At 40.9% G+C, this 14,796-nt stretch overlaps 1 protein-coding gene across 1 annotated transcript in view; it reads left to right on the top strand.

Moving 5' to 3' along the window:
- Positions 1-1,269: 1,269 nt before the first annotated feature.
- The window catches only part of SMURF2 (SMAD specific E3 ubiquitin protein ligase 2), a gene marked incomplete at its 5' end in the record, with an annotated part of 64,006 nt that continues 50,479 nt past the window's right edge, over positions 1,270-14,796 (top strand). The window contains 2 exons of the mRNA XM_082492314.1: positions 1,270-1,321; positions 6,173-6,349. Coding sequence (XP_082348440.1) covers positions 1,270-1,321; positions 6,173-6,349 — 229 coding nt within the window. The remainder of the gene's footprint in view (positions 1,322-6,172; positions 6,350-14,796) is intronic.

Below are 14,796 nucleotides of genomic sequence, written 5' to 3'. Positions count from 1 at the left end.
CTTACAGCTCAGTTCTGTGTACATAACTTCAGACAGTAAACCTCCTGGGCCATGCAGAAGCTAAATTATAAACTCTGTGAAGCACAGGTTCTCTCTTCATCCTGTGTTTGACCCCTGATCCACAGGCTGGATCCTTATCTACGACTACCCACATGACAATACTTTACAGGTTGCCTCAACAGGAAGAAGCCAGTGCAGTGACACGACCAAAGGAGTTGTGTGCAGAGCATACTGAATATTAGCGAGGTCGTTAGTAATCATAGGTGCGTGGTTTAATCAGCTCAGTCTTCAAAGGTAAACTTTGCTGTGGTGTCCTCCGTAGCTTTCCTGGCAGCTCTTCCCACCCTTCAGCTCTCCTCACAGCAAGTGCTGCCGCACTGGCAACACTCCGAGAGTCACCTTTCCTCCGGGATGGCAGTGAGACTAGGCCACATGGCGTGGATGCAATGCATTTCATTTTATTTTTTTATTATTTTGAGAACAGCAGTTCACAGAACTGGGCTGCTGATCTCTACAAAACGCAGATAAGGGGTGAATCGGTCCAAAGTTTAAGTTTCCAGGGCCAGTCTGTCACACCCTATCCATGGAAGTCCTGCCCTGGATCAGAAACGCTCCCCCAGTGTGGCTACCCACGTTCCAGCCTGGCTTCCAATTCCCACTCATATGGTCGTGTCCCATTTGTACCTTTGATTCTCCTGTCCCAACGGCCCCCACAACGTCCCCACCATCTTCTCCCCCACATCCCTCCTCTCCCGCCATGGCAATTCACCGCTCCCCCCCCCCCCCCCCCCCCAGCTCTCCCGAGGAGGACCCTGAGCCTCGGCGCCACCTCCATGCGCTTCCCCCTTCAGCAGAGCCTGAGGCGGGGCGGGAAACAGCGGCGGGCTCCCCTGGGGGCGGGCGGGCAGGCCGGGCCGGGCGAAGCGGCCGTCTGTCCGCCCGCCGTGCGGCCCCGTCCCCGGCTTTGTTGTGCTCTCCGCCCGGGCTCACGGGCGAGGGGGCGGGGAAGCGGAGGGAAGGGAAGCGGGGAAGGCGGCCGCGTCTCCTCCTCCGCCTCCTCCTCCTCCTCCTCGGCCCCGGCCCCGGCCCCGCTCATGGCGACGCTGGGCACATCCGGGCTTCTCCTCCTCCTCCTCCGGCGGCCGCCGCTGCCCTGAGCGCCCAACCCGACTCCATTAGCGCCTCCCCTCCCCCCGTCTCCCTTCCCGGACCCAGAGGCAGGGGGAGCCCCGGGCAAGGCAGCGCCGAGCCCGCGGAGCGGCCGGGGACATGTCCAACCAAGGGGCCCGGCGGAACGGGCCCGTCAAGCTGCGACTGACAGGTGAGACTGAGCGGGGCAGGCTCCGGCGGGGCCTGCCGCCGCCGCCGGCGGGGCTGGTGGGGCGCCGGGCCGGGCAAAGGCGGGGGGAGGGAAGGGAAGGGACGGAGGAAGCGAAGAGCAGCGGGGACTCGGGGGGGCGCGAAGCCCGGCCTGCCGGGGGAGCGGGGCGAGGAGGGCCCAGCTGGAGGGGCGGGAGCGGGCTCCCTCCATGTGTCTTTGAGGTTGAACCTGGGGCCGGAGGAGTCCCTCAGGCCTCGGGAGGGAAGGAGACGGTGAGCTCTTCCCTCCCCTCGTCTCCCTGCCCCGCCGCGGGCTCCGCGCCGCCCAAACAACATGTCTCTGCGGGCTGGGGGCGGCGGTGCCGCACGGCCGGGCCGGGCCGGGCCGGGCCCCCTCAGGCCGGGGGGCGCCGGGCGAGGGGCAGCCGGAGCGGCCGGTGCCAACCTCGGGCAGCGGCTCTGCTTTCTCCGCACCCCCCGGCTTCTATTTGTCCTTCGTCTTCCCAGCGTAAACTCGAAAGAAACTGTCACACTCTTTGTTTTGATCTCTTTGTTTGTTGTTGTGTTTGTTTGTGTTTTTTTTTTTTTAAACCAACTTCCTCAGTGAAGGCTGTTCGTTTGGTCAAGTGCCGTATGCTGCCCTCGTTCAGGAGACCACTTGATCTCTGGGATTTTAAAATATCGTAAAAACTGTTCACCTGCGTGCTGGGAAGGAAAATAAGTTGTTTTTAAATACTTAAAAGTGTGTCCTTTTCCGTATAAGAGCCCAGGTAAATAGGTTTAGAGAAAAAATCTTCGAAGTTCTGCTAGAGCTTTCTTGAAAAAAAAAAAAAAAAGAAAAATACACTGGAGACTTTAAGAAAAGAGCTAGTTCAAAGTATTATAAGTCCCCCAGCAGATACACGGTATTTTGTATTCGAAAGTGTCAGTGCGTGAAGGTAAGCGATTAGAAAATCATAGATAACACTATAAACTCTCTTCTCTGCATATAGTGTATTTAACCAACCTGCAAAACAAATGTGTTTAAAAAAATACTAAAAAGAGTTTATATATCTACTTTAGGTGCATGTGAAATATTTCCAGTTTAATGTCTAATAAAGAGAGGTGCTTTCATCTTTGTTTTTCAAAATATGTTCTTTTTATAGTGAAAGTAAAATGTATCTGCTTATGTTTTACTTTGGAAATTTGTAATCTAGTTTTCATGGAGATTTGTGAGCGTCTAAATATTACACTTAGAAATAAAACTCTTAAGTGTAGCTGGGACTGATGCATGGAACAGTGCTGCCTTGTTTTTACAGAGTGTTTTGTAGCTTTCTCTTCAGGTTATTGTTTTATTGATGCAGTGCTTTAATACTTTTTCTTCCTTAGCAGCGAGTGCTCAGACTTGCTTATCTTTGAAACTTTAAAAATGGTCTGCAGCCTTGTATAAAAGCATGGGAAGTACCGTTTAGGGAGTTGTCTCTTTCACCTTTGGATTTAGTGTTCTATTTTGTTTCATTTTTATTAAGGTGTAAGCATATAGTGGAATTGTGTCTGTGACAATATATGTTACGGGGAGTGTGATTGTGAGCAAGAAATAGGCGGTAGTTTTACATACTGAGTTTTAGTTGTTTGGTCAGTCCCCAAAAGAAGCAGGTACAATCTTAAGGAACGTTTCTGAGATTTTTGTTATCTTACATTTTAGGAAGGGAATATGCAGAGCACGGGACGCTGGCAAAATTGTCTTTCTAGGGACTATTCCAGGGTTTACAGTTCTTGCAGTTGCTGAGTACCAGTTCTGTTACTTGGAAGTTTATATGAAACCTTGGCCTATTTATCGAGTTAAAAAGGCTTGAGGTACTTTATGCTTTAGCTAATTGTGAGTTGTTTCACATAAGGTCATTCGTTGTAAGGAAGCTTTACATGTTTAAGAAAAACACTGAATTCAATTAGTTCAGCTGACATGCTGTCAGTTCTTGCCTGGGAATAATTTTAAGTGTTCTGCGTGGTTTTGATTACCCTTTTTGATTGGAAAAGCAGTTTGAGGGCTCTTGAATTCTAAAACTGTTTGGAATTAAAAGAATCTGTATATCCAGTGTTTTTAAAAGTTTATTCTCGAACTGACAAATGCTATTTAATCTGAATTTTCTTTGGCTGTATGAAACTAGCAGTCTTCTGTTTTGGCTTGAGTATTTATAGGATTAATTCTGCAATCATTGTATAATGCTTATCTTTTCTGTTCATTATCTCTAAATTAGATAGTATAGATTAAAAAATGGATTTCAAGAACTGGATTCAATTAGCAGTTTTTCAGGACATAAACATTAAAGGTTTAGATGGAAAACATTGTTTTGACTGACTGGATAAATGACAGGGTAATGTTTGATGTGAGTCCAAGAACTGATCTGGAGCTAGTGCCCAGCTTCTCAGTCCATCTTGAAGAGCCAAATAAAATATTTAACCTAGGCCTCATTTTGCAAAAAAGGTTGATTCTTTGTTGGGACCTTAAGAAAGTTCTGAGAAATGTTTGGCATACCTTTACACTAAGTATTTAACAGTTTATTTAGGTCTGGGTTCCATAACAGAGAAAAACCACAGTGGTGGCATACTTCTAGTAAGTTTTTATTTATTTTACAGTGCATCTGTATTATACATTTCTTATAAAAGGTTATTCTTTTGCTCATAGGTTTAGTTGTCTGTCATAAATATTGCTTGACTCTTTAGTGATACGTATGTTGATGCATTTTGCACGATCTTGAGCTAGAAAATCGCTGGATAATTGTTAAAATCCAAAGATTTCTGATGATGCTTCACTTCTAGTATGAGGTATAAATGCTTGTTTCTTCTCATTAAAATATAGGCAATTCAATTTAAGGTAGCTGAAGTCTAGAATTGCGCTCGTCTTCTCCAAAATTTATCTTAACAGCTTGTAATAACGTTAACCAAGGAAGCGGGTAATATAAGGAAAGTTCCTTCAACTCTGACACTTTAACCACCCTTTTATCTAGTCCTATCCTCAGTACATCTGAGTTCTACAAAAGCTGCAAGTGCAGTCATCCCCTTCCATTCTTACTGCGATTTTTCTCAGCGGTGTGTTGAATTTGTGGGTTTGGAAATCTACTATGTGCTCAGGCAGAATGTACTATTCTTTCTTTCATCCCCCATGTTGAATTGCATTGATCTTATATTCTTCAAAAAATTGAGAAATGACCATTGCTTTCAGTTGCTCAGTAAATAATTTATGTCCTAATCTGTGAATTAGCTAATACTGAAGTAGTTACATTTGACTGCATTAATGTACAATATCTATGACAGTTATCTGTATGAAGTCCCTATGGCTTCTTTTATCAAGTAGAAAGATGCATTTTAAAACCAGTTTGAAGTGAAAAAACTACATAGGTACTAGAATATACTGAGTTGAGTAAAGGTTAGTGTATGACTTCATTTGGTTCATGTGTTGTAGGTAGTGTTTGTGTCAAAATAGTTAACACATAAAGATACTTTAATAGCCACAAAGCACAGTTACACTGTACTATAAAAGGTGGTAATAAATATCCCATGGATAGAACTGGAATGAGCTGGAAGGGTTGGTTTTGTTGGTAAAGAATCAGAGGTAGGCCTCAAGAGTTGTTCGATCTGGTTTTCCTCCTCCTTACTGTAAGCTTTCAGGTTTCCTGGCACAGTTTGCTGATTAGGGAAATAAAAGCACTGGATCTTGTGTTGTAGAAAATGGAGAGCATCTCATCTGTTGTCCTACTCTCTCGGTGATTTTACTGTCTATTCATTCTTTACAGTACAAAGGTGGTACTGTTCTCTAAAGTGATAGTGTTGAAGGAAGAAAGTGCTACTTTTTTTCATAAGTTCATAGAAACTCTTGTTGTGATGCTAATAATATTTCTGAAGAAAGATATATGTTATTTAAAAAAAGCCAGAATATTTTTTGAGTTTCGCAAAATAATGTGGAATGTCCAGACCTGTTTTTTTTTTTTTGCAGTGGATAAATCTAACAGTTAAATTATTACAATTAAAACCAGTGGTTAACCTAAATCCCAAATTCTCATTAGTGCTATTGGCAGCAGGACTGAAGTTTATGGATGGCAGAGCCTCATTGTAGAAACAGCATTACTGATAGACTGATAAAGTAGCTATGTATATTTTTAAGTAGCGAGGCTATGGTTTCATAATTGACTTAAACGTTAGTGCAATTTTAGGTCAGTTTAAAATCTGAGTGCTGTTGTTTTTTTTTCTCTTTTGTAGTCCCTGGCTTTTCTGGGCCTTCCCTTGTGTCCAGTCCACCGACTATGTAGCTATGTGATGAGCTGCAAGCTAACCCTACCAAGAAAAAGATACTTTTTTTCACTGAAGAAGAGGGATATGCACACGAAGCTGAAAAGAGGGCAGGACTGCCTCTCTTACCAGCAGCCTGTAGTTAGATAGGCTTTGGTCAACAATAAAACAATGGGTTTCCTTCATGTAAGGTGTATTTGACTTAATGACACATGACTTACTAAAAACTAGTACTTAAGAAATTGGAATCAATAAATTACATAGTAGGTGGATTAAACTGGTGCAGTCACAACAAAGTGAATAGTCATGTGTCTAATCAGATTGTATAGGGATTGGTGGATGCTTGACCCTCAATATATTCATCACAGTATGAAGTGTGTGTATATGTATGCTTTTTATATACACAGTATATGGTTATGGGTATTTATATGCATATAAATTGGTTGTGGATCACATAGACGCCAAAGAATTGTAACAAGCAACTGAGCAGCTGTAGGGAGCAGTCTCAACTGCCTGTTTCAATGGGATCAGCTTATGCGACAAAGTTTTATTCATCTGGGTATAAAATTGGGTATCCGTGTTCAAGGATACCTAGTGGGGTATCGCGGCAAGGAAAGCAAAGATCAAAAGGATTTGAGGGAGGGCATCATGGTAGAAAAACAATTCTACAGGAGCTCCAATGAAAAGAGCAAAAAGGCCCAATATTCATCTTTAGTTGTAGAATCAGGAAAGCATCAAGTGGAAGCTAGTAGAGGATTTGTGTGTAAGTAACATATGGGACGTATGTAGGAGACATGGGAAATCTGCAGATAGTCCTAATTTTAATGTTTAAAAAAATAAAGCTGTTGGGGGAAGAAATAAAATTGAAACCTTGAGGGTGAGAAAATAGTCGTTTTTAGAATTGTACTTTTCAGTTACATTTAAAGAGTTTAAGCTGTTCTGTAATGTCTGTCTGCATCCCTGAACTTAGCTGAGTAACTCAACTAGTGGTGACAAATTATTTTCTTTTTTCTTTTTTTGTTTGTTAATCACAGTGAAAATCTGATCAGGCTCCAGATGAAGACATTTTGTCTTTGTGTCTTTAAGGTGAATGGGTTGATCTCTAAAAGGAAGACAGCTTTTAATGTTTTGTTCTGCTTTATCTCATGGCCTTTGAAGTGTGTCCTTGCTTTGCCATCTTACTTAAAAAGACATCTCACCATTGGGCCAGACCTTTCTTGTGGGTGTTTAAAAGGGTGGATGATTTCTTTGGGTGTCTTCCCTCCTCTCATCACAATAATGAGATGACCTGGCTTCTGACTTGGCTTAATGGCACGAGTACATTACGTGCATGCTTTAATGTATAAAATGTAAATGCTCATGACACGTGCAATGTCTGAGATCATTCCAGTGTCTTCTGAGAGGCTGGTAAAGATTCATCTCAGGAATATTAGACAATGCATATAAAAGTGGCTACAGTGCTTGTCTGCTATTAGCAAAGCATGTTTCTTATTTGGGAAAGAGGATCAAAATCTGGAGGGACATTTGGCTTTTGGCATTTGGTATATTCAAGGAAGCAAACTGTTGACTTTTTCTTGCTACTTAAACTTTAAATACTTTCAATGAAAGCATAGATAAGAATGCTTCTAAATTTAAAGAAATCTTCATTTGTAGATAGCAAAGCTCAGGACAAAACTCGCTAAGCATTATCATCTGAGTTTAAGTGGGGAGACTGATACGGAATGGAGAATAGACACACTCAAGATCATAAAAAGGATAAACCAGGTAAAGCTGGGATTTAGGGCTACTGTTGACTTTCTGCCCATGGACGTTGTTTTCTCTTGAGTTTAAATCCACAGAAAACATGGTTCTGTTTTAGGTCTTCTCAGACTACGCATTTGGGGTGGTTTGGGTTCAGTTTGCTCTTTTTCCCATATTTGCGTTGCGCTATCAGCTGTATCCTGCATCCTGCAGATTCTTGGCAATTGCTTTATTTCTACTTCAAAATACTTTTTTTTTTTTTTTGCTATTGCTCAGGCAAATTAGACTAGGAGGACTGATATCCCCAAAAGCAAGTAAAAAGTATTGAGTAGATGAAGTGTTAGTCACATTTTCAAAATTCTGAAAGTGAAAGAAAAAGTAGCATTATTTGAGTTTGTGTGGCTGTATCCTGTTAATTTTCTGGAATGACTCTTGGCCCATACATATTTAACACAATTTAAAAGGATTGTTTTCTTGCAGAAAGGGAGAGTCGCTGTAGCTGTGGCTTTGGTATCCTCAGTGCAAACTGGTTCAGTGCATCCTTTCTATGATGAATTCATTTAAGTTGTTTCGAATATGCAGAGCATGGACAGACTATGTAATTTACAGGTCACGGTAAAAATATGTACCCAGATTCTACCATCCGTGCTTAAATTAGCATGCGTGATGCCATCTTGCCGCAAACATTAGAGTGACAAAGCCACAGCAAAGCTTTCCAACCTGCAGCACCGTTTTTTGGGATGCACGCATCCCTCTGCTCCATCGTGGGCTGTCAGATGGGGTGGGCTGAGGAATATATCCAAGTTAAAATCAACCTCTTCCTCTTACCCCCCTTTTTCTTTTTGACTGGGCATAGAGGCCTGTTGTGGGTTGGTTTGTGTGTGTGTGTGAGTGATGGCTTAAGTCAGGCAGGTGTTTGCAGAACAGCAGGCTGGTTGTGGGATGGGGGGCGGATCTTGGCTGATAGCATGAAATAGTTTTAAACAAGTGACATACACTCATTTTCATTCTGCCTTGACCCAGATTTTAGTAGTACTGATAGAGTTAGTTATGACTCCATTGAATTCCATCTGTAATGATACTTCTTTTTAGCATACCTAACTATTTGATTTGGAATTCACTCACAGATGCACACATAAATTAAATTATAGATGCAGTTGTGCTTGTATTTAATTACAGGTGGGAATCTTCATTAGTAATACTAGAGTCATTTTCTGAAAACTTGAGCCAACTTGGTGATTTCTTTATAATACAAATAAAGACCAGGCCTTGCACTTCTAAAAGTGCATATGTAAAATGTCTACTGTGTGTGTATTGTAGGATGTGAAGAAAGTAGGTGGAGTATATTCAATAAAAGTTTGCTGTTTCATTTTAGTAACAGGTAGTCTACTACCTTTTGCAATTATTTTTCGTGGAAAGCATGTAGATGTACTAAAATGTATCCTCTCTTATTCTTGGTGGGGGAAGAAAGATTTTATCTGGCTTAGAGTACTTATAAACATGGCTGGTTGAAAAAAATCCTTAAATGTGTGTAAAAGAGCTCAACATGTCTGGGTAAAATGCGTAGAGTTACATTCGTGCTTAACTGCCTGGGATTAGAGATTCATAGCATTAATTGTGCCAAGTATTTAGGTGTCCTTACGACAAATAATTCTTCAAATCTTAACAGAAAATGTTCACCATTTATTGTTCCAAAATGATTGGTGTATGATGTGTATAAATATTTCTCTTCAGAGAGGAAGCTCTCGTCCACTATTTTCCCTTAGGGGTTTATTAAAATAATGGTTTATGCTCTGCATAGAAGACTGTATGCAGGACTAAATGAGTAGTAGCATTGTGCCTCAGTGTAGTAATATTAAGGTATCCTCTTTTCTGTTTAGCAGCAAAATAAGTACTTCTGTCTTAATAATTTATGGTGCTATCAGATGTGATATAAGAAACATTATAAAGGTGGAGCTGGTGTAGGCAGGTGGTGTCATTCAGAGGCAGAAGGTGTCACTTGTAAAGATGGAAGAGGACAGAGTGGGGCAGAAGTGTTCAAGAGCTGTCTGGAGGAGCAGAGCTGACACAGGGACCTGAAGGGACTAGAAGTGTACCAGGTTTTGTGTCACTTTACAGTGGAAGCAGGAAACAAGTGCGGGTTCCTGTACTTGGGCTAAACCAGACAGATATCGCTCTCCTGTGTTTTGTGCTACTGATTGCAATACTGCTCTTAGCCAAGTAGTAACGATTGCATTTTCAGTGTGAAAATCTGAAAATACTGTGCATTTCTCTCACTCATACTAATATTAATATGTAAATTTTAAGAGGTACAAAATGTATGTGTTACTAAGTTCACTATTTAAATGGACATGAAAGACCTGGTCCTCACATATGCTGAAAAGCACTTCCTCAGCATTACTCATTATGAAATTAAAAATGACTGGCTTCTTTAAGCCTGGGTTCACACCATGACACATTAATTGACCAAATTTCAAAGAAGGGTATTAATGCATGTTAAAGTGGAAATTTTCTAGGACTTTTATTTAGAGGATTCTGGTAGAAAGTTCAAAAATGTGTCATACTACTATTGTGGAAGCTTCTTGGTAGATGAAGCCTGTGAACAACCACAAAAATGTTAAGTGCCATCTTCCATAATTTCAAATGGGTTGTACAAGTGGCAGTCTAAATGTCTAACTAGCGGTTCTGGATGTTTGGTAAAGCACAAGGTATTGGTGAAGAGTATCTTCAAATGTATATATTGCACATTATTACAATAAACTGTTGGTCAAGTATGGATGTGTGGAATGGGGAAAAATTGCTGTTGACCTCTGTTCAAGCTAATTAATGCCACTGGAGAGGGGGAAATGCCCGTGTGTTCTTACAGAAGCAAATGCTATCTGTAAATTCAAGATGCAGTGCAATAATTCAGGTTTGCCTTAAAGAGCTGGATATGTGCTTTTAGTCAAAAAGCTAAATGGTTTAAATCTTTATGATCATTACTAATGCAGGAGTGGGCAAGATTTATCCTGAAGTTATGATTTCATGTTATATTGCGTCCCTTTTGTGAAAATCTTTCACATTTGGGACTTCTACTTAAGAAGTGGATTGAAGGATGATTTAAAATGTTGGTTTATGCTTTCTTCTGCAACAGGAAAAGAGAAGGCCTTTAAGGAAGAAGTGACATACAGTAATTTTCAGTAGTACAAGCGTCGTGCCTGGCTTGTCATAAAATAAAGTATTTGTGTAGTCTTCTCTCCCTTTCTCAAGCTGTTCCCACAGTTCATAATGTTCTCCCAATACCCATCTTACAAGGGGGTGATAAAAAGATCCTAAAACTTCTGTATTCCTGTCTACAAGGATAGACAATAAAGTTTTTGGTTCCTCTCCCTAACAGCAAGTGGTAGTTCTGCCTGGGGAGGTACTATATGTTTGCATTTATCTATATCTCACTTGCTTCTGTGGCCAAGAGATCATGAAGAAATTTCTGTTCATTTGTGAAATCTGAATGTGGCATTGTGAATATGTGCCTCGGATTTCCTCATTACAATATTTATCATTTTTCCTGAAAGTTCCTTTCCTCTGGTGAGTTGTTCATCCTGTAAAATAAGTCAGCTATTTCCTGTGTATCAGCATAATGTAACTTAATCTACGCTGGGTAGTGCTTTGGACCCATTCAAAAGCTTTATATTTTTTTGGTAAGTTTATTGAAATTTAGAAACTTCCCTGTCTACATTTAAACAGTTCTTCCTAGTGCAGCCCAAGACTGGAGATGCACTTGTTCTGCACCCACCCTGCATCACTGTGATGGAGAAGCAATAAATGAAAAGAAAAATTGTCCCTGGTGAACCTCACCCTTTTGAGTGCTGCCTTTGCCCTTCAGCAGCGTGGGGAGCACGAGCGCTGGTTCCTGCAGTTGCTTCTACTTCATGTAACTTGAACACAATTTTTAATTGCTTTGTCTGTCTGAACATCTTTGCTTTTTATTTGCTGTCGGTGGAATTTATAACTCTAGTTGAACTTGTAATACCAAGTCGGAGCTCGTAACACCAGCTGTAGCTGGCACTTCCCATTCTAAAACTGTCTTTTCAGTTGCTGTTAAGCTGCCTGCTAACACTGAAATTTTTTTCATGCCGAGTAGCTAAATCAGGCTGAATTTATTCTGGGAAGATTCTGTTAAAATTCAACCAATTTCAAGAAGGAGCTTAAAATTATGTTGCACATCTTTTTAAAAGCCTTTATTCTTGTGAATCGTTTATTCTTGGGCAGGAACACTATCAAACAGGGATGTGGTAATATGCAGGTGTCTCTGTATCAGCCAAGTCAGTAGTGGTGCGTGGTTTAACGAATGCCTGGGGTGGGAGCTGATCTCGTCCTGTCAGTGCTAAACTCAGCTGTGTGCTTCCAGTGTGAAGAGAAGCATTAACTAGAATGCAGAGGGTTCAAAAGTTGGATGAGGGTGGGGAAGAAGGGAGTGACCTGGAGTGAGGAACTGTCCGGGGCAACTGGGCAGGTGGTGGAGACTGATTTTGGCAGGAGAAGGCGCTGGGAATCTTTTGGTGCCCAGACTCTGGTGTTGTGGCAACAAATGTGACACAGGGTCACAGGCGCAGCCCGCGTTCTTGGTTCCAAACTTTTTACACTTGGCTTTGTAAGTGGGGAATGCAGTTGCTGCATGTGCTGTGTTATTGTTAGTCATCGGAGGATATTACTTACAAGAAGTTGTCATCTGTAGCAGAGGTGTTTTATAAGAACTTAAGATGAATGGCAAATGCAAAGAATGTCTGCGGTAACGGTTGGATAGAAGACAGAAATTTAAAAACAAACAGGAAAAAACACCCACCCTAGAATTTCTCCCGTCTGTTCCTTTGTTCCACATGTTTATCACCTTGATCCTATATAGAAGAAATAGGGAATTAAGGGCTGGCTTCTAAGTGGCCGTGATTCATAACATAATTCTGAGAAAAGCTTGCAGATAAGATCAGGATTACTTCTTACATGTAGAACAATAGGAATTCTTCAGCTTTTAGCAAACTTGAAGTTTTGGGTTTTGTTTTTTTTTCTTTCTAAAATCCTTGATTCTAAGAAATTATGTGATCTCTTGGTCACTTCATTAATGCGAGTAGTTTCTTGCTTTAAAAGGGTCAGAAGATTCTGTTAAGTAATATGTGATAATAATTGAGTTCTGTGGTTTTTAATGTTTCCTTGGCTAATTTACATGCCACCTGTTCACAAAGGTTTGGGAGTTACAATTAATATTTTTTTCAGGTAAGTGCTACCTGCTATTGATGAGTTCGTTGCATGAAAGATTTGACCTTTTATGGTTAGAGTCAATACAAATACATTAAATATCAAGTGGACGGAGAAAGCTATGGCAGTCATCATTGTGTACTCTTGCAACGTATATAAAGATTTCTATAGAAGAGGGGCGTCCTCTAATTTTACGCAGTTTGTCACTGTGGGATTTGTTCGGGAACAGCTTATTGTGTTAGTGGATAGATACATAATATGCTGTGCTTTGTTTATACTGAATTGCCTGTGCTGTGAAAAACTTTGATCTTTCTCTCTTTCTCTCTCTCTCTCTCTCTCTTGAACATACACATAGGAGCCTGCAAAAGAGTTTAAACAGTCAAGAAACGATTCAGAAATTATAAGTAGTGGGCAGGTGTGTTCTCCAGCAACAGAAAGGCATCATGTTCTATCTGATGTTTCTTTCAGAGGCCTGTTCAGAAAATGGCTATATATAGACAAAGTGAGAAGTTACAAGTGCTATCAGATGCACTTTTTAGTGATTTTAGTGATTTTTTTTTTTTTTTAGCCAACTCGAAATAAATTAACAATGTGAAACTACAAGGTTTCATTTCAAGTAAACCTATACTTAATATTGTCTCACCATGAAGAAAAGTGAGCTTTTTAAACTGTTTTCATATTTGTCCAGTGTTACTTGTTGATGCTTAACAGTGCTCCTCTTTCCCCCCCAATGTTTGATACAAGGTCGACACAAAGTCTGCTCCTCTGATGACTTCTTTTCCAAAAAGCTGCTCATTTTCACACCTTGTTGAGCTTTGGGCAATTAGAAAGCCATTAAATGCTTGATTTTTTTCAGTTGATCCCCTTTTTCATGATTTGAGGTCTGTGAAAGCCCTGACTACTTCCCAGGGAGCTGTTAAGGAGTCCCTCTCATGTTGCTGTCTTGAACTTTCCAGAGTTAGTGGTCTGTTTCTTTTTCAGGTGTACACTACGTGCATCACCTGTGTGCTGAAATAAATATCTGTTTATCAGCTTAATAGTGAGTTGTCAGAGTTTGAGAGGTGAGCTGTCCCTTTGTTGTTTTAAGACTATTAACTTAAATAGCTAAAGAATAGAGTACAGCTTCCATCAGATACGGCGTTTACTGTATTTTCTAACAAGATTTTTTGTTATTTGCACACATTTGCATGCTTGGGTTTTTTTAAGGGAATGCTTTCTTCATTGTATTTGGCTGTTTATTTAACTTTTTAATTGAAGTATTTACAGTATAGTTGTTTTTGTTACAGTGAACGGTTTTATTGTTTCAGAAGTGAATGAATCATATATTCTGATTTATTTTTTCCCGGCAAATATTTTCTTTAATGATTACTCAGGGCTAGCTTAAATTGTACAGATGAATAATACTTGAAATACAGTATCTGATTCGTCATTTCAAACATTACAATGAAAAACCTTGTAAAAAAAAAAAAATATATATATAGGTCTTTTTCCTTGTAGTTGCAAGAACAGTGCCTTTACAGAAGAATAGATGGGCTATGTAGCTGTTGTAAGGCGGTGAAATAGTACTGCTTCTCACTTCTCTCTGTTCTGACTGCATCTCTCAATTTCCTAAAATCCCAAGTTTTTGTTCTGTTTCCCAGGTTCCTTTCCTCTGTCCTCCCCTGGACAAACAGTTACTGGCTCTGCAGCTGAGGCCGCAGCAGGCAGTCCCAGCTTCGTGCCCCCTTTGCGAGGGACAGGGTGGCTGCAGCTGATGAGCAGTTACTGGGGTGGGGAGAGAATGTTCTGCAAATCCCTAAAGAGTTGTTCCAATTGCCTGTAGACAGGCGCAACCCATCTGTAACTGCATCGTAGCAATCTGCTCACATAGGTTTGCTGCACCACTATCAGCTGCTCTGTATTGTTTTTTCCCTGCACCCCTAAATTTCTTGCATTTCGCTTCCTTTTATTTTAGGAACTCTCTACGACTTTTCTCATTCATACCATGTGTTAGCAATGCTGTTTGGGCCCTTTCATGCGGTCCTCCCTGTGTCTATATTCTAGAAGCAAACTGTGCTACCTATAGCATAAACGATCTCCAACTCTTTGTGGTCTTTGTGGTCTTGATTTCTCTTATTTTACAATGATTTTTTTCCTGTCTGAAACTAGTCAAGACATCAGCCTGTTTTGAATGTTGTATGGATACTGTCATGAAGGAGGACGTTAGCGGGGATCCTCAGCTAGCCTACAAGTAGGCAAATA

This window comes from Vanellus vanellus (assembly GCF_965231255.1).
Source record: "Vanellus vanellus genome assembly, chromosome: 17".
NCBI classification, from domain to species: domain Eukaryota; kingdom Metazoa; phylum Chordata; class Aves; order Charadriiformes; family Charadriidae; genus Vanellus; species Vanellus vanellus.
This window is presented reverse-complemented; position numbering and strand designations above follow the sequence as displayed.